Below are 21,623 nucleotides of genomic sequence, written 5' to 3'. Positions count from 1 at the left end.
TCCCTAGCTTGTCTTTTCATACCTGTGTAAGAATTATGATTTTATTTTTTGAAAATTATTTTTTTAAAAGTTTTGGGTGTCCCACAGAGATGCCAAATAGATTCACGTAACAAATCCAGGTAATGTTTGTCACCAGAAAAGTACACCTCAGTGATGGTCTTAAGCCCAGTTGCATTGTTTCTTGGCTCCCAGAGGTAAATACAAAGTGGCAATAGAAATTTGTTGATCCTCTGTTTTTCTCATTTTAATTTTCTTCTATTTTTGTCTTTCATTTTTGTTTTGTTTTGTGTTCACTTATGGCTGATAAATTTTCACTATCACTGGCAAAAATAATGGGGAATCTTTTATGATCTTCTTTTTAAATTGACTATCAGTGCTGCTCCCAAGTTTCTCAACTTTTTAAGAAACTGTCCTTGTCAAAAGGCTTATAGTATTAGACAAATTTATATGATACATTTCTTCAGCTGCTGCAAAATATGATTCAAATAACTCATTATCAGTAAATAACTTTTCTTGCTTGACTAACAGATTAGCCACTCTAAAACTTACTTTGGTTATAGCCTCATTTTCATTAGTTATTTTATAAAAGTAATTATGCTTTGATAAGATATTTCATTTTAATTTTTTTATTTTTGGCCATAATTCTCTGTGACTTGGAAATATTGGGATACATTTTTAATCTGGCAGTATTAATGCTATAATTTTTCTTCTTCTACAGCTGTCACTGTATAACAAACACAACAGTCAGCCGTCTGATTCTATAGCAAAATAATCTACACTTTACTATACCTTAAAAGCATGACACTCAAAATTTGATTTTCTCTTCTTGTTTTGACACGATGGATATGCAAAATAAATAAAATATCATAGTAGAGTGATACATATGGCACTCAAAAATCTGTCAACTTGTAATAACTGTGTTACTGTGATTTATGATACCCTGAGTAGCAGTATGAAGTGATGAGAGCATTATATATGGTCTCTATCATAAATACACAACTGTACCAATATAACATGAAAGCAGCCATAGACAATATGTAAACAAATAAGCATGACTGTGTCTCAACCAAAATTTATGAATGCTGAAATTTGAATTTTGCATACTTATCATATGTCATAAAATATTCTTCTTTTGATTTTTTTGAATATTTAAAAATGTAGGCTGGGTGTGGTAGCTCACACCTGTAATCCCAGGACTTTGGCATGCCGAGGAGGGCAGAATGCTTGAGCTCAGGAGTTTGAGACCAGCCTGAGCAACATGGTAAAACCCCATCTCTACAAAAATGCAAAAAATTAGCTGGACATGGTGGTGCATGCTTATAGTCCCAGCTACTCAGGAAATTAAGGTAAGAGGATTTTTTGACCCCAGGAGGTTGACACTGCAGTGAGCCAAGGTCATGCCACCGCACTCCAGCCTGGGCAATGGAGTGAGAACTTGTCTCAATAAAAAATGTAAAAGCCATTATTACTTCATGGGGGCATACAAAAACAGTCAATACACCATATTTAACCATTAGACCAGAATTTCCCAGCCACTGGCTTACTCCATTTTACCCAGAACCAGAATTCCAAATTGATCTATAAAGTCAACACAGTATCAATCAAATTTAGAGCAGGCTTTTTGCAGAAACTAATATTAAGACTTACATTGAAATGCAAAAAACTGCCCACTAAGAAAAATTAGAATAGTCAAAATTGTTTTGAAAAAGAAGAACATCATTAGAGGAATAACAGTATCAGATTTCAAAACTTGCTCTAAAACTCCTGTAGTCAAGACATAGTAATAGCTTAACAATATTTATATAAATCAGTGGAACAGAATTGATTCCAGAAAATAGAGCCAAGTATATATGATCAGTTTATTATCGGTGCAGCCACAAACATAATTCAATGGGGGAAAGTTGTTTCAAAAAATAGCACTGGAACAACTGGACACCTATTCAAATATTATGAACCTCAACACTTACCTCACATCATACACAAAAAGGACTCAAAATAAGTAACAGACCTAAATGAAAAGCTAAAACAACAAATGTTATACAAGAAAATATAGGATAAAATTTTCAAAACCTTGGGATGGGCAAAAAAAGATTCCATAGGTGGGCAAAAAAAGATTTCATAGGTAGGCAAAAAAGAGAAAAAAATCTAATTTAAAAAGATAAATCAGAACTTCATCAAATTAACTTACTCTCTTAAAGACATTAACAAAATGAAGAGGCAAGCCAAGACTAGGAAAAAATATTCATAATGTATTTATCTGAGAAAGGATTTGTATCTAGGCTATATTAAGAAATCTTACAACTCAACAATAAGGAAACAAACCAACAAAAAACAAGCAAAACTTTCAAAAGTTCTTTTCCAAAGAAGATATAAAATGACCAATCATCACATGATAAAATGACTGATAACCACATCATTACTAATCAGGGAAATGCTAATTAAACCAAAGTGAGATGACACTACAAATAATCCCAATGACTAAAAATCCCAAGTGTTGCTTAGCATGTAGAACAAGTGATCTTGCATTGACTGCTAATGGAAGTATAAAGTTGTATAGTCATTTTTAGAAATGGTAAAGTTAAACATACACTTAGCATATTCACTGTTACTTGCCTTGTACAAAAAGTATCATTCTTAAAGATATGAGATAGTGGTTTGAGAATAAACAAAAATGGGCCGGGTATGGTGGCTCATGTCTGTAATCCCAGCACTTTGGGAGGCCAAGATGGGTGGATCCTGAGGTCAGGAGACCATCTTGACCAACATGATGAAACCTCCTCTCTACTACTAAAAACACAAAAATTAGCTGGGCATGGTGGCTGGCGCCTGTAATGCCACCTACTCAGGAGGCTGAGGCAGGAGAATCACTTGAACCCAGGAAGTGGAAGTTGCAGTGAGCCAAGATCGTGCCACTGCATTCCAACCTGGTGAAAGAGCAAGCCTCTATCTCAAAAAAAAAAATGGTCAGAGATTTCAGTAATAAACATAAAAGATATGAGACTCTAGGAATAGATATACCTAATGTAGTATAAATGTGACCTTTAAGATCAGTAAATAAAAAAAGGACTCATCAATAAATGTTGAAAGCCTTGACTATCCAACTGGAAAAAATTAAAATTAGATTTGTGCCTGACACCACTTAAAACATATTCTTCATGTTTTGAAAATAATTAGTGCCTGGGAGTGTGGGAAAGTTTTCTTTTAAAAAATCATTATACAAAAATTTCATAAACACATTGAAATTTTAACCACATAAATTTTTTTTAGCTAAGATGCCCAGGCTAGAGTGCAGTGGCTATTCACGGGCACGACTGTAGCACCCAATAGCCTCAAACTCCTGCCCTCAAGTGATTCTTCCGCCTCCCAAGTAGCTGGGACTACAGGTATGTTACAGGTATGTGCCGCCCCACACAGCCCAACCACATAAAGATTTTAAGTGAACAATAAACTACCTCATTCTTTATGTTAATAGACAAGGACAGGCAATTCTTCATAAAGATATCATACACTTAGCTTATGACAGCAATTCAACTCCTAGGTATTTACCCAAGGGAAATCAAAGCACATGTCTGCAAAAACGCCAATACAAGAATATTCTTAGTAGCTTTATACAAAATTTCCAAAACCTGGAAACAAATGTTCACCAAGGTGAGAATGGGCAAACTGTGGTAATTTCCTGATTACTCTGAACATAAAAAGAAGACTGACAACATAATAATATAAACGAACTTAAATACATTATGTTAAATGGTGGCAGCTTCTATAGAAAACAAAATGGCAGATCCTGAAAAAATTGAAAATACAATTACCATATGATCCAGCAATTCCACTTCTGGGTATGTGTCCAAAAGAATTGAAAGCAAGGTCTTGAAGAGATATTTGTACTCCTACGTTCATAACAGCATTATTCACAGTAGCCAAAAAGTGGAAGAAATCCAAGTGTACAAAGGAAGAAAATTCTGACACATTCTACAACACAAATAAACCTTAAGGACATTATGGTAAGTTAAATAAGCCAGTCACAAAAAGGCAAATACTGGACAGGACGTGGTGGCTCACGCCTGTAATCCCAGCACTTTGGGAGGCCGAGGTGGGCGGATCACAAGGTCAGGAGATCAAGACCAGCCTGGCTAACATGGGGAATCCCCGTCTCTACTAAAAATACAAAAAATTAGCTGGGCTTGGCGGAATGTGCCTGTAGTCCCAGATACTCAGGAGGCTGAGGCAGGAAGATGGCTTGCGTGAACCCTGGAGGCGGAGCCTGCAGTGAGCCAAAATGGAACCACAGCACTCCAGCAGGGGCAACATAGGGAGACTCCGTCTCAAGAAAAAAAAAAAAAAAGTCAAATACTGTATGATTCCATTTATGTGACCGAGAGAAGTCAAGTGCATAGAGACACAAAGTATAGTGGTTGCCAGGGGCTGGGAGCAGGGGAAAATTGAGGGTTGCTCTTGAATGGGATAGAGTTTTAGTTTTGTAAGATAAAATGAGTTTTGGAGATATTGGTTTTGCAACAATGTAAATATACTTAAGACTACTAAGCTATACACTTAAAAATGGTTGAGATGGTAAATTTCATGTTATGTATATTTCACCAGTAAAAAATTGTAAAAAGCTGAAAGCATTCCAGGTAGCTCTAGTTTGCATCTAAGATTAAGAGACATTTATTTGCATCAAAAACCAAGGATCTGAAAGTAACCAATTTATGAGCTCACAAGTTAGCCTGACCGTCTCACAGATGCTGGCACAAGACAAGAGACTCCTGGCTCTGAGACAAAGGACTTTATTAGTCACAACCACAGCAGTAGCCAGAGTGTCATTCTTTGTAATGGTTTTTGGCATTCTAATCCCATAGAGTAACATGGAAGGCCAGGTGCCACAGGCCTAGCGGGCTGTGGAATAGAACCCTAAGCTTAGGAAACCTGAATCTTTTATGATAGCCCGTGGGAAAAAAACCACTGTCTTTCACCCTAGAGGGAGACACTGCCTTCACTAGAGTGGGCCATAAACAAATCTACTGCTCTAGAGGGAGACACTATATTTTTGTTCCCTAACATGCACCTTTGAAAAGACAGTGGGGAACAAAGGTGACCAGTGTCTCCACTGAAACACATGCAGAAAAAGAGTAGTAGACACTTAAGTAACCATAGTGTCTGCAGAAAAATAAAAGAAAAAAATAGGGGAAGTAGATACAGAGAATGAGTGGGGAGTGAGGAATAATAACTAATGTTACATTCTAATTCAAAGCCAGTTGACTTCAGAGGGAAAAGCCCAATTCTGGGTTTACATCTCCTCTGTGAGTGGTATACTAATTAATGTTTAAAAAATGGCTCTCCAGAAAGAAAAGTATGTACATTATAGAAGTTTACTATAAATTTTACTAACATAGAATGCTTTTAGAACACAATTTATAAACAATAATAAAATATGCAATAATCTTTATTATAAATTACTAATTTAGAAAACCATGTTGAATGAAAAAAAAGCCAAATACAAAGTACATTACAGTATGATTTCATTTATATAAAGTTCAAGAATAGGCAAAACCAACATATGGTGATAGAAAGCAAAACAGTGATTATATCCTTTTTTGGAAAGAAATGAAGGGAAAGGGGCAAAAGGGAAATTTGGGGGCAAAGAAAATGTTTAACATGTTGAATGGGCATTATTTACAAGGATATGTACATTTGTTAAAACAAATGTAGTTAAAGTCTGCACTTTATGTAAATTATACCTAAACAAAATGAGTTAAAAAAAAGACAAGACAGATCAGACACCTTTGGTAGCTGTTACTATGTGCTTCTATGGGCATTCTAGTGGAGGCATAGCCACTGATCGCAGTCTGCCAGCTGCATGCTGTTTGTATTTATTGCCTGCAATTGTATGAAGAACTAGTGTTAAGTAGCCAGTGAACCCAGCATCAGTTATTAAAATGACTATTATTTCTCCAACACATTTCAAGGCTGATAAACTGACTCACTCTATACATGTGGATCTGTTTTTGTACTCCTTATTCTTTTCCATTGATCTATTTTTTCTCTCCTGAGCTAATACTACACTGTATTAATTATAGAACATTTATAATAAATGTTGATCTCTGGTAGTGTTAGTCCACCAATGTTGCTCTTCATCAAATTTTATCATCACACATAAGGGACTTCTTTTTTTTTTTTTTTTTTTTTTTGGAGACAGAGTCTCTCACTGCCACCTGGGCTGGAGTGCAGTGTTGCGATCTCGGTTCATTGCAACCTCTACCTCCTGGGCTCAAGCCTCAGCCTCCTGAGTAGCTGGGATTACAGGTGCCTGCCACTATGCCCAGCTAATTTTTTGTATTTTTAGTAGACACGGGGTTTCACTATGTTGGCCAGGCTGGTCTCAAACTCCTGATCTCATGATTCACCCATCTTGGCCTCCCAAAGTGCTGGGATTAGGACTAAGTTTTATAGGGAAAACATATAAGCCACGGGTCTGGAAGAGAACGCACAGGACCATAATTTCTCACACCACTTGAAGAAGCACCAGGGCCTGGGTGAAGCAGGAGATAGACCACACCTCACCCCTATCTTTTTATCCTTCTTAAAGAGCAATTGTGAAGGCATCCAGGTTGGTGAGGAAACAAATTGACTATGCAGGTAATCTGGAATACTTAACTAAAGCAGACAATCTGGCTTTAGTTGTCAGATCAAATGACTAATTGATCTGACAGATTGACCAAAGCAGACAATCTGGCTTTAGTTGTCAGAGCTTCACAGAAGTTGCATGAGAAAGCCAGGTTCTAACACCTCCCATCAGAAAGAGAAAGCCGCTGGGAAGTTGAGCTCATGTAAAGCCCTTCCCACTGAGGAATGTGAGAGTCTGAGGCTCCAGAGAGCTCCTCATCTAGGCATCTCAAAGGGAACTCCCAGAATTACCTTTGTACAATTCTGGTCTTTGCACACAATTGTTATTGTGAATGAAACATTTTGGCTACATTTTATAAAAGACTTACACAGTAATGCTATGAATTTTCATGTGCCAATTTTGTGTGAAACCAATTTTTTGACCTGATCATTTTAAAACAGACTTCAATTGGTCAAATTTTACAGGCAGATTTGAATTTTATAAGTAAAGAACATTATTCTCTAACATAAAAATAGTGCCTTCTTTTTCCTTCCAACGATTACGTCTCAACATTTTTTATCTTGTCTTAATCCCACTGCATGAATCTGGGCCAGTGTTGTGACTTGCTTTAATCTTAGAATGTGGTGGAAGTATCATTGAGCCTGTTCTCTGATGAGGCCTTAAGAGATAACAGCTTTTGCTCTTGAAACCCTGGCACTATAGGACCAACACTAGATTGGTCTTCTGGAGGATGAGAAACCATGATGACAGAGAGAACTTCGTGGTCTCATCTATGACCATCATAAAACAGCCAGGCCCAGATGAGCCATCAGCTGAATGCAGATGCATGTACAAAGCCCAGTTAAGATAATCTAGCATGTTCCACAACAGAACTGCCCAGCTAAGGCCAACTGAACTTGCCAGCTCACACATCATGAGCTAAATAAATTTGTATTTAGAGCTACTCAGTTCTTGTGTGGGTTATGAGGCAGAAGCTGATAAGCATATTTAGGATAAATTATACATAAGCAGAGTCTGTTATGCTTTTATCAAATCATTGGATTTGACATGCTCATATTTATTTAGGATCTCTGAATCTACATTTGTAAATGAGTTTGGCTACCACTGATTGGGAGCTAGACTAATTTCTGCTTTTTCCATGCTACTTTGTTACAAGAGGAAAAGCAAACAATGTTATGAAGTAGGGAGACAATCCTGTTAGCATCATTTATTTAAAAACCTTAATGTGATATGCAAGGGCTGCTCCTGACCAAACTGGAGGATTGCCTGGGACACCTCCACCAAGACTGAGGGCTGATTCTGTCATGAGGGATTGTTGCACCCCTTGTAAACCCCAAAAGCTTCCTGGGAAAATGTGTATCCCAGATTTTTTCTCTAACCTACTGTTTGCAAGTAGGAAGACTGGAGTATGTGGTGGACGTGGACAATAATTTGTGGACATTTTTATAGATCTAGATCATTGTTGATGGAGCCATGTTATTCCATTATATGGGATGCCCTAATTTACTTACTCTCCCATACATGAAGCTTCAGGTTGTTTACAGTCTTCTCATTGCAAAATTCTTAGAATATATTTCTTTCTGAAACCATATTTTTCCACTCATGTAATTTCATCCTAAAAATACATTCTGAGAAGCAGGATCATTGGCTCAAAGACAATGCAAATTGTACATCTGATACATATAGACAAGATCCTCTCCAGCAACTTTGTACCCGTTTTTTTCCCCACCAATTTATGTAAGAACACTCATTTCCTCATTTCTACTGACACAGAATTTTTAAAATACTTCACTCTTATCCACCTTATCAGTAAGAAAATGACGCTTCAGGGATGGTTTTATTTGCACTTGAATGGCTATTCTATTTACAAACTATAACTGGCAGGAAAATGTAATGAAGGAAAAACTAGGAATAAACCATGATCCAAATGAAGAAACCTATAAGTCAATTAAAACAAAAAAGGAGATTGTTTTTGAAAAAAAATAAAAGACATTGTGGGCTGAGTGCAGTGGCCCACACTTGTAATCCCTGCACTTTGTGAAGCTGAGGTAGGAGGATCAATTCAAACCAGAATGAGACTAACCTGGGAAACAAAGCAAGACCCCATCTCTACGAGTAAATTTTTTAAAGAAAACATTAGCTGAAGATGGTGGTATATGCCTGTAGTCCCAGCTACTCAGGAGGCTGAGGCACGAGGATCACTGGAGCCCAGGATTTCAAGGCTATAGCAGCGAGCCATGATCAGGCCACTGCACTCCAGCCACCTGGGTGACAGAGCAACACCCTGTTTCCAAAAAAAAAAAAAGCAAAGAGATCCCCTCTCGAGTTCATCTATTATCTCCCATTAAATGACAATTTTGGGAGGAAGTTGACAGAAAGAGCATCCTTTAAAAACCCATTATTATACAAGTCTGCTGAGAAGACTGCATCAGTCTGCAATGAACACTGTTGGTTTTTTACATTTTATTGCTCACTTTAGTAAATGTTAGTTTTATTCAATTAATTTTATTAAGACTAACCACAGAACACCTATTCTAGTTAATTTTTAATCGCATTTAAGGTGTGAGCTGACAAATTTATTCAGCTCCCACACTACAGAGTTTCTTTATTGTATGAGATTTCTTACATCTGCGGGTTGTACTTTTCAGTAAAGTTTTACCACAGTTATATCATCTTGAACATTTCTCTTTGGTGTACACACTAAAGAATGAAAGTTATCACTGGAGAAGTCCCATCCATACCATTTTAGATGGTTGCACTGCCACATCAAGCCGTAAAAACTTAAAAGCTTTGAACTCTGAATTACAATGTTGCTTCTGTATGTGGACAATGAAACATATTGCTATAACAATATGTTTGACATTCTGTATGACAATGAAGCCTATTGCTATGAAATCCCTCCATGCTAGTCAGGATGGCCTAGGCAATGCTGCAGTAACAAATAAACCACCAAAAATCTCAGTGATGAGACACAATGAATTTTTATTTCTTACTCTAAAAAGAAATCCAACACAGATCAGATAGCGACCTTCTATCGACCCTGTCTGGAATAAGCAGCCTCCAAGGTCACCTTGGCAGGGATAGAGAAGCCTGAGTTTGTTTATAATGGCTAGACCTGAAAGTGGTTTTTATCACTTTTGCTCACATTCCATTGGCTAGAACTCAAACATGGGCACACTCTTAACTGCAAGAGTTACTGAGAAATAGAGTCGTATTATTTGCAAGGAAATGGAACCAGTGTGATAAACACAGCACTGCCTTTGCCACACCCTTCAAATGCCACTTTTGTAGAGCTTCTCCCCTGTGCAGAGAATCTCATGGAAAACCTGAGTACTAATATTCTTTCATAGTAAAAGCACCCGTTTCATTTCTGAGCACACTTTGGAAGGTTCTTCATACAGACAGTATTGTTCTGTTGGGGACTAAAAAAAACTAAGGACTTTGGCTAAACTGAAGACCTTATCATAATCATCCCAATTAGAATTTTCTTTCTGGACACACCCTTTAATGGAAATTTGACCTCTAACTACAAACACTACCACAAACCACCCATTTGTCAGGAGTAACCTACTTTGCCATTGTAGCATACAGAAGTTCTTGAAATCCACAAGCCTTGCCTGGCAAACTCCAGTGCTGTGGGCTGACATTATCGATGGCAATGTCCCTGTCTTTTGCTCCCCCAGCCCTCCCACAGGCTGAGTAAGCTTCTATTATCTGGAATACAGTGTGACTTCTGTTTTCCTAATTTAACCCTGGCTTACTACGTTTATAATGTTTGTCTCTGCTCATGTAGTCTTTGATGAGTCAGAAGGTCTTTGCCATGCTCACAATGTGTGTACTGTGTCTCATCTATATGCACTCTCTGTTGGGCAAGGAGGTGCAAATTACGACTGAAGCCCTTACCAGATGCCTTACACTTATAGGGCCTCTGTCCTGTGTGGACTCTGAGATGAACATGAAGATCTGAATTCCAGCTGAAGCCTTTACCACACTCATCACATTTATATGGTTTCTCTCTGGTGTGGTCACTTTGATGGAAGTGAAAATATGAACTGTAACTAAAGCACTTTCCACACACTTCACATTTATATGGTTTTTCTCCAGTGTGAACTCTCTGATCAGTGTGAAGAACAGAGCTATAAGCAAAATCCTTTCCACACACATTGCATTTGTATGGTTTCTCCCCTGTGTGGACTCTCTGGTGAATGTGAAGCTGTGTACTTTGGCTGAAGCCCTTTCCACACTCACCACACCTATAAGGTTTCTCCCCTGTGTGAAACCTCCAGTGGAGTTGAAGAACGGAGCTTGAACTAAAGCACTTGACACACTCACTGGATTTGTAAGGCTTCTCTCCAGTGTGGACTCTCTGATGGATAAGAAGCTTGGAGCTCTGTTCAAAGCCCTTCCCACACTCTTCACAATTTGTAGGGCTTTTTCCCTGTGTGTACTCGCTGATGAATACAAAGAAGTGACCTAAATCCAAACGCTTTCCCACATACGTCGCATTTGTAGGGCATCTCACCTGTGTGGACTCGATGATGGCTGTGAAGGGAAGAGTTGCACCTGAAGCCCTTGCCACATTCTTTACATTTGTAGGGATTGTCTCCTGAGGGGAATTTCTGACATCTGGGAAGGTCTGAGCTCTGTTAGCAGCCTGTAGGCCATTCGTAGAATTCATAGGGAGTCTCTCCTGAGTGGGTATTACAATGAACGATAAGATATTGGCTCTGACTTAAGTTCTTTCCATGCTGGTCACATTTCTAAGATTTTTCTCATAGGTGAGTGCTGTGATGGACACGAGGATCTGTATCATCTGCAAAGGCCACCCCACAGTTATTACATGTGAAAGGCTGTGGTAAAACATGGGCCGCATGATGTTGTTCAACTGTTGATTTCATACTCAAGTTTTTCCCACAGTTGTGGTGTCTACCAGGGTCCTCCCCTTTACGTTCTTGGGACTCATGATGATCACGTGAGGTCCAATTGAGGCTGTCATCATGCCGAGCACGTCTGTTCAATTTCTCTTCCACGTAAATTCCCTTATATCTTCCCTGAGATTTCTGGGGCTCGGTCATTATGTTGGCTTTCCTCCAAGATTCTGGGGTAAGAACCTGTGTCAGGCTTTGCCGTGCTGTGATGTCTTGATTTTTGATAATGGCATTTACTACATAGTTTCCGTTTTCAGAAATCTGAAGAGACATGCCTGCCCACTCTTCACAGAGGGAAACATCTTCTAAATGTTGGGAACACTGTTCTTTAAGGTTCATGATATAATCCTGACTCACACTTAAATCCTGGATCCTTTGTTTCCAAATCTGCCAGCAATGAAGCACTTCTTGAGAAAGGTAATTTAACCCCTTTTCCTGAAGATTCAAAATGTTGTTTTTAATCCCGTCTCTCATGAGAAGAAAGACAATTTGTGAATCACCTGTCCAGAGGTTTTGAGATAATGAAATATGATGGGGTGGGAAGTTGTCCCTGGCTTCTATTGACATGTGAAACAGTTAGAGCCACAGTAATTCTAACCTGAGCTGCTAATTAGAAATCAAGTATTGTAGGGAAATTAGGAGAAATCTTGGCCAGGTGCAGTGGCTTATGCTTGTCATAGCAACACTTTCAGAGGCTGAGGTGGGAGGATCACTCAAGCTCAGGAGATCAAGACCAGGCTGGGCAGTATGGTGAGAGCCCATCTCTACAAAAAAATTAAAAATTGGCTCAGTTTTGCCTATGATCCCAGCTACTTGGAAATCTGAGGTTGGAGGATTGCTTAATCCTGGGACGCAGAGGCTGCAGTGATCCAAGATTGTGCCACGGTATTCCAGCCTGGGTGACAGAGCAAGACCTTTCAACACCCACACAGCAAAAAAGAATAAAAGGAAATCTTAGGAAAAATTTATAAAGGAAGAAATTCACCTCTCAGCTATAAGAGTAGTCAATAAAAAGACTTTAATAATCTTGCTACAAAAGGTATGGGAAAGGCTCCCATTTTATGTAGTATATGTGTGTATAGAAATAATACATATTGATGGAGTGTTTTTTATATGTTGGGCAGAGGAAGGGACACAAAGTGTCACAAGAGGTTTCAGAAACAAGCAAGTCCTATCTCCTGATGGCTTCCCTTCCTTCACATCACTGTCATATGGAGGACTATCATGTATGTTTGTGTACAACCTGCACAACTGTACATGGTGAGCCTTAAGGGTATGGGGATAAAAAGGCAATGGGGATTGAAATAGGGATAAACACTGTGAAACATGGTCCTGGCATTGTGCTGGGATGCATATGTAAACCTCTGAGACAAGCTTTAAGAGACATCCCTTTTTATGTTCCCCGACGTTCTTTGTCTTCCTGAAAAGATAGAGACCACTCAGATCCTATAATCCATTTCCTTAAGTTCTGACCTTTTAAGTTATTGCAGAATCTCAAACAGCCATGACTATGAGAATGGGGAACATATACTGTGGCACTGTCAATGGCCTGGCACCCAGGGAAGCAAGACTGTGGTATAACAAACAGGGGGCTGAGGCAGAAGAGGATGATCATATTTTTGGGGCCCTATGATGGGTTTCAAAATGGCATGAATATCATGGTCAAGTCCCACTGGATACTGCTTCTGGTTTAAGGTCCTTTCTGGGTTGTTTTATTGAAAGTGACTTTAGTTTATAAGATAGTATCAGGGAAAGGGAGACCATGAGCTGCCCCAAATGGGCTTTAAGCAGTGGTTTCCCAATTGTTCTGATTGTAACCCACAATAAAATCAGCACTGTGATTCAGTAGGAATAGGCACGAACATCAACACAGACTGCTCACTAAAACAGAAGTTTTATCAGCTGATACTTACATACGATGTGCAATGCACTTTGATAAATTCTTTTGTTTTCTGTTCTATTAATCTATTTTGCTTTTTAAAAATTGCTAGTTATGACACAGTAATTTGATTTCAGGACTCACCAAGAGGGTTTTCTCCTGCAGTTTGAGAAACACGTGCAGGGATATGCAGATTTATGTAGAAGGTCCTGTGTTTACAGATTACACTTTGGTTTCACGAGGTTATTTATTAAAAACACAGAAACTAGGGCAAGATTAGGGGGGCTCAAATCCTAGTTCTTCTTATAAGCTGTGTGATCATGGGCAAGTTATTAATTCTGTGACTCAGATGTTTCATCCATTGATATGGTTTGGCTGTGTCCCCACCCAAATCTCTTCTTGAATTGTAACTCCCATAATTCCCAGGTGTCATGTCCCATAATTCCCACATGTCACAGCCTCCACACAGAGTCCCTACCAGGGCACTACCTAGTGGAGCTGTGAGACGAGGGCCACTGTCCTTCAGACCACAGAATGCTAGATCCGACAGCTTGCACCGTGTGCCTGGAAAAACCACAAACACTCAACACCAGCCCACAAAAGCAGCCGGAAGGGAGACTATACTCTGCAGAGCCACAGGGATGGAGCTGCTCAAGACCATGGAAATCTATCTCTTACATAAGCGTGACCAGGATGCAAGACATGGAGTCAAAGGAGATCACTATTGAGCTTTAAGATTTGACTGCCCTATTGGATTTCAGACTTGCATGGGGCCTGTAGCCCCTTTGTTTTGGCCAATTTCTCCCATTTGGAACAGCTGCATTTACACAATACCTGTACCTGCACTGTGTCTAGGAAGTAAATACATTGTTTTTTTATTTTACAGGCTCATAGATGGAAAAGACTTGGCTTGTCTCAGATGAGACACTGGACTGTGGACTTTTGAGTTAATGCTGAAATGAGTTAAGACTTTGTGGGACTGTTGGGAGGCATGATTGGTTTTGAAATGTAAGGGCATAAGATTTGGGAGGGGCTGGGTTGGGATAATATGGTTCGGCTGTGTCCCCACTCAAATCTCATCTTGAATTGTAACTCCCACAATTCCCATGTGTCATGGGAGGAACCCGGTAGGAGGCGATTGAATTATGGGGGCGGGTCTTTCCTGTGTTATTCTCATGATACTGAATGAGTCCCATGAGATCTGATGGTTTTTAAAAGGGAGATTCTGAATGGGCGCAGTGTCTCACACCTGTAATCCCAGCACTTTGGGAGACCAAAGTGGGTTGATCAGGAGGTCAAGAGATTGAGACAATCCTTGCCAACATGGTGAAACCCCGTCTCTACTAAAAAATACAAAAATTAGCTGGGCATGGTGGCGCATGCCTGTATTCCAAGATACTGGGTTGGCTAAGGCAGGAGAATTGCCTGAACTTGGTAGTTGGAGGTTGCAGTGATTCAAGATAACACCACTGTACTGCAGCCTGGCTACAGAGCCAGACTCTTTCAAAAAAAAAAAGGGGTGGGGGGCGGTTACCCTGCGTAAGCTCTCTTCTCTTGTCTACCACCATGTGAGACGTGCCTTTCACCTTCCACCATGACTATGAGGCCTCCCCAGGGATGTGGAACTGTAAGTCCCAAAACATGTCTATCTTTTGTAAATTGCCCAGTCTTGGGTATGTCTTTATCAGCAGTGTGAAAACAGAGTAATACGTCCATAAAAGAGGGATAATAGCAGTAACTATCTGTATTAGTCCATTCTCATGTTGCTAATAAAGACATACCCAAGACTGGGTAATTTATAAAGGAAAGAGGTTTAATTGACTCATAGTTCCATGTGGCTGTGGAGGCCTCACAATCATGGCAGAAGGTGAAGGAAGAGCAAAGAGACATCCTACATGGCAGCAGGCAAAGAGAAAGCCTGTGCAGGAGAACACCAATTTATAAAACCATCAAATCTCATGAGACTTATTCACTCTCATAAGAACAGCACAAGAAAGACTCCTGCCCCATGATTCAGTTACCTCCTACCAGGCCCCTCCTACAACATGTGGGAATTATGGGAGCTACAATTCAAGATGAGACTTGGGTAGGGATATAGCCAAACCATATCTCTATCTCATAAACTATACTTAGGTAACACATAACTGTATATGAACCTCTGAGAAATGAAAACGAGGTTAGATATTTATCAAAAAGTAATCAAATAAACCAGCACTTAGATTACACTTACTACATACAAGTAAGTGTTGGCTATTGTAACTGCCAACCAAACCAATGTTCTCCCTTGGTTCCTTTAACACTGGCTTATCCGAAACATTGGATAAACATTGATTTTTCTGCAGAAGCAAACCATAGTTCAAGGCTCTTGGTGATGTGTGAATTTTATGTCTCATTCTGAGAAATATGAGGAAAGAATGAGAGCCTAAATGTGTGATTAGGGGAGGGAGTGCTTACTAACTGCATTGAATGCCCACAGGCCAGGGGAATGAGATTTGGGGAGAGCTCCCTCAGAAAACCATCGCAAGGGGCCAGTTCCTCACATTGATCTGTAAAAACTCATTAACTGCAGGGTTCTAACCTGCACATGCATCTCTTAGGAGTTTTCTTTCCAGTGGTCAAAGTTTCTCTTTGTGATCTAACTGGAGTTTTCTATCTGGTAGGAAATGACGATTTCAGGACACAGGTCCAGTGGTCTGATGCTCAGTTACTCACCCACGGAGATGAGGTTCCTGAAGTTTTCCAGCATCGCACCTTGGTACAGGTTTATCTGGGTTTTATCCAATAGAGCAAGCTCTTCCTTGGTGAAGACAACAGCCATGTCCTTGAATGTCACCCTTTCCTAAAACATCAACCGCATGCCACGTCAATCATCCACGCAAATGACTGGTCCTAGTCTGTTTGGGCTGCCTTAATATAATACCACAGTCTGATTAGGTTAAACAAAATAAACTATCTTCTTACTGTTCTGGAGGTTGGAAATTCTAAGATCAAGTACCACCAAGATAGATTTCATTCAGGTTTCTTCTCTTGGCTTGTAGACAGCTGTCGTCTCACTGTGTCCTTACATGGCAGAGGGAGAATGAGAGCAAGCTCTGTTGAGGCTCTCTCATAAGGACATTAATCCTATTGGATCAGGGATTCCCAAAGGACAACATTAATCAAATTATAAAATAAGGCCCAGGAAATAGGCACAGATAAATCTATACTAAGTTGTTGTGCCAATACACATGTCTAGTTCTGTTCCATGATTTCATTTCTCATCACACACCAAGATTTGGTATTTTCACTTTTTCATGGCAGATTAATCTATTCTTATCATGTTAAAAGGAACTAAGAAGACAGGGTAACTAAAAGCCTGGCTCCTAGATTCAAAAAACACAATAGAGAAAAGGGAGATTATTAGGATAATTAAGAACACTTGGATATCAACTAGGTATTAAAAAATAGTGGTATCAATGTGAAATTTCTTGAGTACATTAGCAATAATGTGGAAATGTAGGAACATGCTCTTACTCTTAGGAGATACAAGCTGAAATATTTCGGGATGAATTATAATAATGCCTGCAATTTATCCCCAACTGGGTCATCAAAATAAAATACAGATATGTGTGTATATACGTATATTATGCATATGTTTGTGGGTGATTGTCAACAATTGGTGAATCTAGGTGAAGATTACACATTATGCTATTCTTTCATTTTCCTGATAAATTGAAATTTCTCAAAATAAAAGGATGTGGGGAATAATCTGATATTAATAACCATCTCCTAATCAAGAACCAATTTTTACATAAAATATTTCTATCGCTGCATATATCACACTGCTCAGAGTTAAGTATTTACAGATATGTTCTCTCAACAGACTCTGCATCTCTAAATAACGCAGAGCTTTCAAACGAAAGTTGTAAGCAGTTACAAAGGACTTCACAAAGAATATGTTCCTAACAATTGTCCAATTACTAAAATCTGACAATGATTAAAAACAAAATCTAGGGGAGTCAGCACCGTTGTCCTAATAGCATCACTCTCTCAGTAACAGTACTGTATACCTTCTTCTGTGGGAGGCAACAAAATTGAATTGGTGTTAATCATTCAGGAAATACAGATACCCTGAAGTCTACTTGGGGTGTTCAAATGTAGGGAGAAGGGGTTAGGGATAGAGGTTCACCCAGCCTACGCCCCATTCTCCCTTCTCTGCCTCAACTATAGAGCCTGGGAAAACAAAACACTCATTTCTCCACCACCCTTGTAGCTGGATGGATGCCTTGTAGGAAGCCTAGGCAGCTATTGTCATAGGATGCAGATACAAGGAGAGCCCCAAAATATTAAGAAACCAAATTTATCAACGAATAAACACTTGCAAAAATCTATAAATCTTTTCCTGTCTGAAGTATTCTTGTATAACCATCCATGAAGTATTCTTGTAAAACCTTGAACGTGAATCTCTTCAAGCATCTGGTGCTTCCACTTACAAGAAATACTGTGGATAGATAACACATTGAAAGATAAGAAAAGGAAGCAAACAAATGTATTCCAAATGTGGGAAAGAACACAGGACACCAAACTTGGTTTCTACAACAAGGCAATAGCAGGAGAGAATAAAGTAGAGGGGCAGATTTCTCTAGATTAAAAGAGATTATGAGATACAACAGCCAACTATATGATAGTATAGACCTTGGTAAGATCCCATTTGAACAAATCAACTGTTAAAAAATTTTTTGAGATAATCAGGGAAATTTGGTTATTGTCTGGGTATTAGATAATCCCAAATAATTATTGATTATCTCATTAGTCAATTTTTAAGAAATACATACTAAAATACATAGAGGATGTGGTAAATTAGATTGCTGTTTAGAAATATCCTCTTCCATGCTCACTAATCCCACTAAAGGACCAGAGTGTGTTTTCTTACCCCTTTAGTTTTGACTTGGCTATGTAACTTACTCTGGCTACCAAAATGAAGCAGAAGTGAGAATGTGCCAGTTCTAACCTGGGCCTTGACAGATCTCACGTGTTCACTTGCTCTCTTGTCCCTCCGTCTTCACTATGAGGGCACACCCAAGCTAACCAAAACCAGCAGAGTGCTACCAAATATTCATGGCATCGGCTTTAGTTCCAGGCCATAACCATTGACGACACTGTTATAGGAGGCTGGAAAAATGGTGACCTGGATGTACTGGTGAACATTTGGTAAACTGTTGCTCTAATTTAGAAGATAGAAAATGTACCTAATGAATCCTGGACTTGGGCAAGATGGTTTCCAGGCAGAAGGATAAAAGTGTGAGCTCATTCATTTTAGTTGCATATATAATAAAGTACTATACAAAAGTGATGTGCTCAGAGAAAAACCAATACAGTGTAAAATAACATGCCTCTTAAAAATACTCTGGGAAAGAAAAAAATGAAAAAGAGATTAAGCAAATCTCTTTGGCAAAAAGTTAACCATTGAAACTGCATGATGGGTACTGCAAGTGGAGATTCATAATACCATTTGTTCTTTTTGTGTACTTTCATAATTAATTTTTTATGATTAAAAGAAAATCCTTCCTCCACACTGTGATGGTGTTTTTAATGTGACAACTTGGCTAAGCTACAGTCCTCAGTTATTGAATCAAACACTAATCTAGGTATTGCTATGAAGATAAATTGTAGATGGGATGTGATTAAAGTCCATAATCAGTTTACTTTAAGGGAGATTATTCTAACTAATCTGAGTATGTCTGATTCAAAAAACTAAAAGGTCTTATGAGCAGAGCTGAGGCTTCCCTGAGAGGTGGAGAAATTCCACCCATAGACAGCGGCTTCAGTCTGTGTCTAAGAGTTCTGGCCATCCTTCCTGAGGGACTGCCATGTGGATTTTGGACTTGCCTAGTTAGCCCCCGTAATCATATAAGTCAATTCCTTAAGATAAATCTCTTAATATATATCTCTTAGTGGTTCTGCCTTGCTGATTGAACTCTGACTAATACATACCCATTCAAATCTTGTTACTTATTGAACGAGACCAGTGACATTTAGAGTATGGTCATGTATATGCTGCCCATGCACTCGGATGCTGCGGCAACACCAAATTGCTATAAAAGTTTCTGAACTTACTCTTGATTCTTTTTCCCTCATGGGGCAGTGATAAGCAGTTCATGGACTGGTACTGCTACAGGAATCACACTTAGAGTAGCACCAAAGTAGACATCTTGAAATCTGTGAGTTTGTTTCTTCACTTCTATAAAGGGAGTCAAACCATCTGCCTCACAAAGTCATTATGAGCAAGATGAAGTACCTAATACATAGTAGTCATTCAAAAAATGCTGACCTCGTTTCAGAAAGCAGAAGTGTCTGGTTCCTCAGAATGAACAGTATATTTAAAGAGAAAGAACCCCTTAACTTACCTGGAACTTAATCATACCATCTTCCTTTTGGAAAGGGCAGGATTCTGGAAAAGCAGAACTGCAAAGAAGAAAGAATCCATGAGATCATGGATTCAACAAGTTATAAATGAACATTGGTTCCTTCCTTATCTGTACAAATTTCTCTCAGTTCCTTCTCTCCCTAGATATCGTCTCTTCTCGTTCTGAACAGACTGAACTCCCACCTCCTCAAGACTTCCCTAGATTTGTCCCCAGTCCCTCAATCTCAGACCACTGTGTAACTCCTATCTCTCTCCTCAAGCTTTTGGGTCAAAACCTGCACATTCTTTTCCTTTTCTCAGATTTGTGAATGAACTGACATAATGTACATCTGTATTATGCTGGAAAAAAGGCTCCAGAATTGCTGAATAAGGCAGCAATCTCAGGGCTGGGCACAGTGGCTCACGCCTGTAATCCCCAGCAATTTGGGAACCTGAGACAGGTAGATCACTTGAGGCCAGGAGTTCGAGACCAGCCTGACCAACATGGTGAAATCCTGTCTCTACTAAAAATACAAAATTAGCTGGGATTGGTGGTGGGCACCTGTAGTCCCAGCTACTCAGGAGGCTGAGGCAGGACAATCACTTGAACCTGGGAGGCAGAGGCTGCAGTGAGCTGTGCTTGCACCACTGCACTCCAGCCTGTGCAACAGAGACAGACTTTGTCTCAAAAAAAAAAAAAAGAAAAAAAAAAGAGAGAAATCTCAGGATGACAGGGGCCTTCTGCTATTTCCACTTTTACATGCAAGACTTGACCTTGTATGGCCAGGCTTGTGGTCTAAAGAACTTGCAATTAGCCAAGATATACAAATTAAATCCCAATTTTTATTATTATGTTAATCAATAATGCAAATTTTTAAACATCTACACCTTGACTCTTGGCTTCCTAAACTATCTCTCCAGCAGCCATTCTATCCACTGCTTTTGCAAATATTGATGACACACCTATGACATATAAGACACACCCTCTGCTCTGGAAATGCTCATGGTATACTGAACTATACATGCTCTCAGACAGCAAGTAGCAAAGTAGATAGACAGACCTTCTAAGCTCGCCACTTCATATACACTAAAGCCCCTTCCTGTACTGCTTATATCAGTGAATTCCCTTGCCAATTAGATTCCAGTTGGGTTCAGCCAATGGGGAAAGTCAGCAAGAGATCCAGGGAAGGGACAAGAGTGAAGTCAGGATATTTATTCCCCCAGGTTTTTCCCTAAAGGTTGCTGTGGAATGGCTATGTTCCATATCCATTGACCAAAGTTCATGGCCACCATCAGGCAGCTGTCATCCCATGAATCTTTCTTCAGGTTTTAGCGACTGCCTCCTCCCTTAGCCCTTCAGTCCTAAAGGCAGTAAGTTACCCTGCTATCACTAGCTCTTAAATATTGCCATACCCTTTGTTGATTACCACAGCCTGCCTACAACTTTATAGATTGTCCCTTTATTAAGCTCTTCTCAAATTACCCCATTTGAGTGTTCTGTCTATTTTTTATTGGGATTCCATCAGATAAACCCTGTAAACACAATTGCCTCTCGCCTTTGTGGAGAAACTTACTGAATAAAATTGCCACTTTAAGCACTGTGGAAACTCCAAAGATTAAAAAATAAAAGCCAAAAACCAGGTTTCTGCCTTCTAAGATAGTGCTTCTCACACTATCTGTGATAAAAGACTAGTTTTTATTATTATTATTACTGTTACTTTCAGTCTGTCACAGACTGATATTTTGGTAAGATACAGTAAAAAGAAATTACTGGAAAAAGGAAATTAAGAAGGTATGCAAATTAAAGCC

At 39.2% G+C, this 21,623-nt stretch overlaps 1 protein-coding gene across 5 annotated transcripts in view; it reads right to left on the bottom strand.

Moving 5' to 3' along the window:
- The window catches only part of LOC134759352 (zinc finger protein 285-like), a 49,320-nt gene that overhangs the window by 25,098 nt on the left and 2,599 nt on the right, over positions 1–21,623 (bottom strand). For 4 of the 5 annotated variants that reach the window (XM_063712654.1, XM_063712656.1, XM_063712657.1 and 1 more), the window contains exons 2-3: positions 19,816–19,873; positions 16,142–16,268 (exon numbers count right to left, since the gene is read on the bottom strand). In XM_063712654.1, coding sequence (XP_063568724.1) covers positions 16,142–16,268; positions 19,816–19,873 — 185 coding nt within the window. Of the gene's footprint in view, positions 1–5,511; positions 12,315–16,141; positions 16,269–19,815; positions 19,874–21,623 lie in introns of those variants that run through there. The other variant, XM_063712653.1, reaches the window with a different exon arrangement.

This window comes from Pongo abelii, chromosome 11 (genome assembly GCF_028885655.2).
Source record: "Pongo abelii isolate AG06213 chromosome 11, NHGRI_mPonAbe1-v2.0_pri, whole genome shotgun sequence".
Classification (NCBI taxonomy): domain Eukaryota; kingdom Metazoa; phylum Chordata; class Mammalia; order Primates; family Hominidae; genus Pongo; species Pongo abelii.
This window is presented reverse-complemented; position numbering and strand designations above follow the sequence as displayed.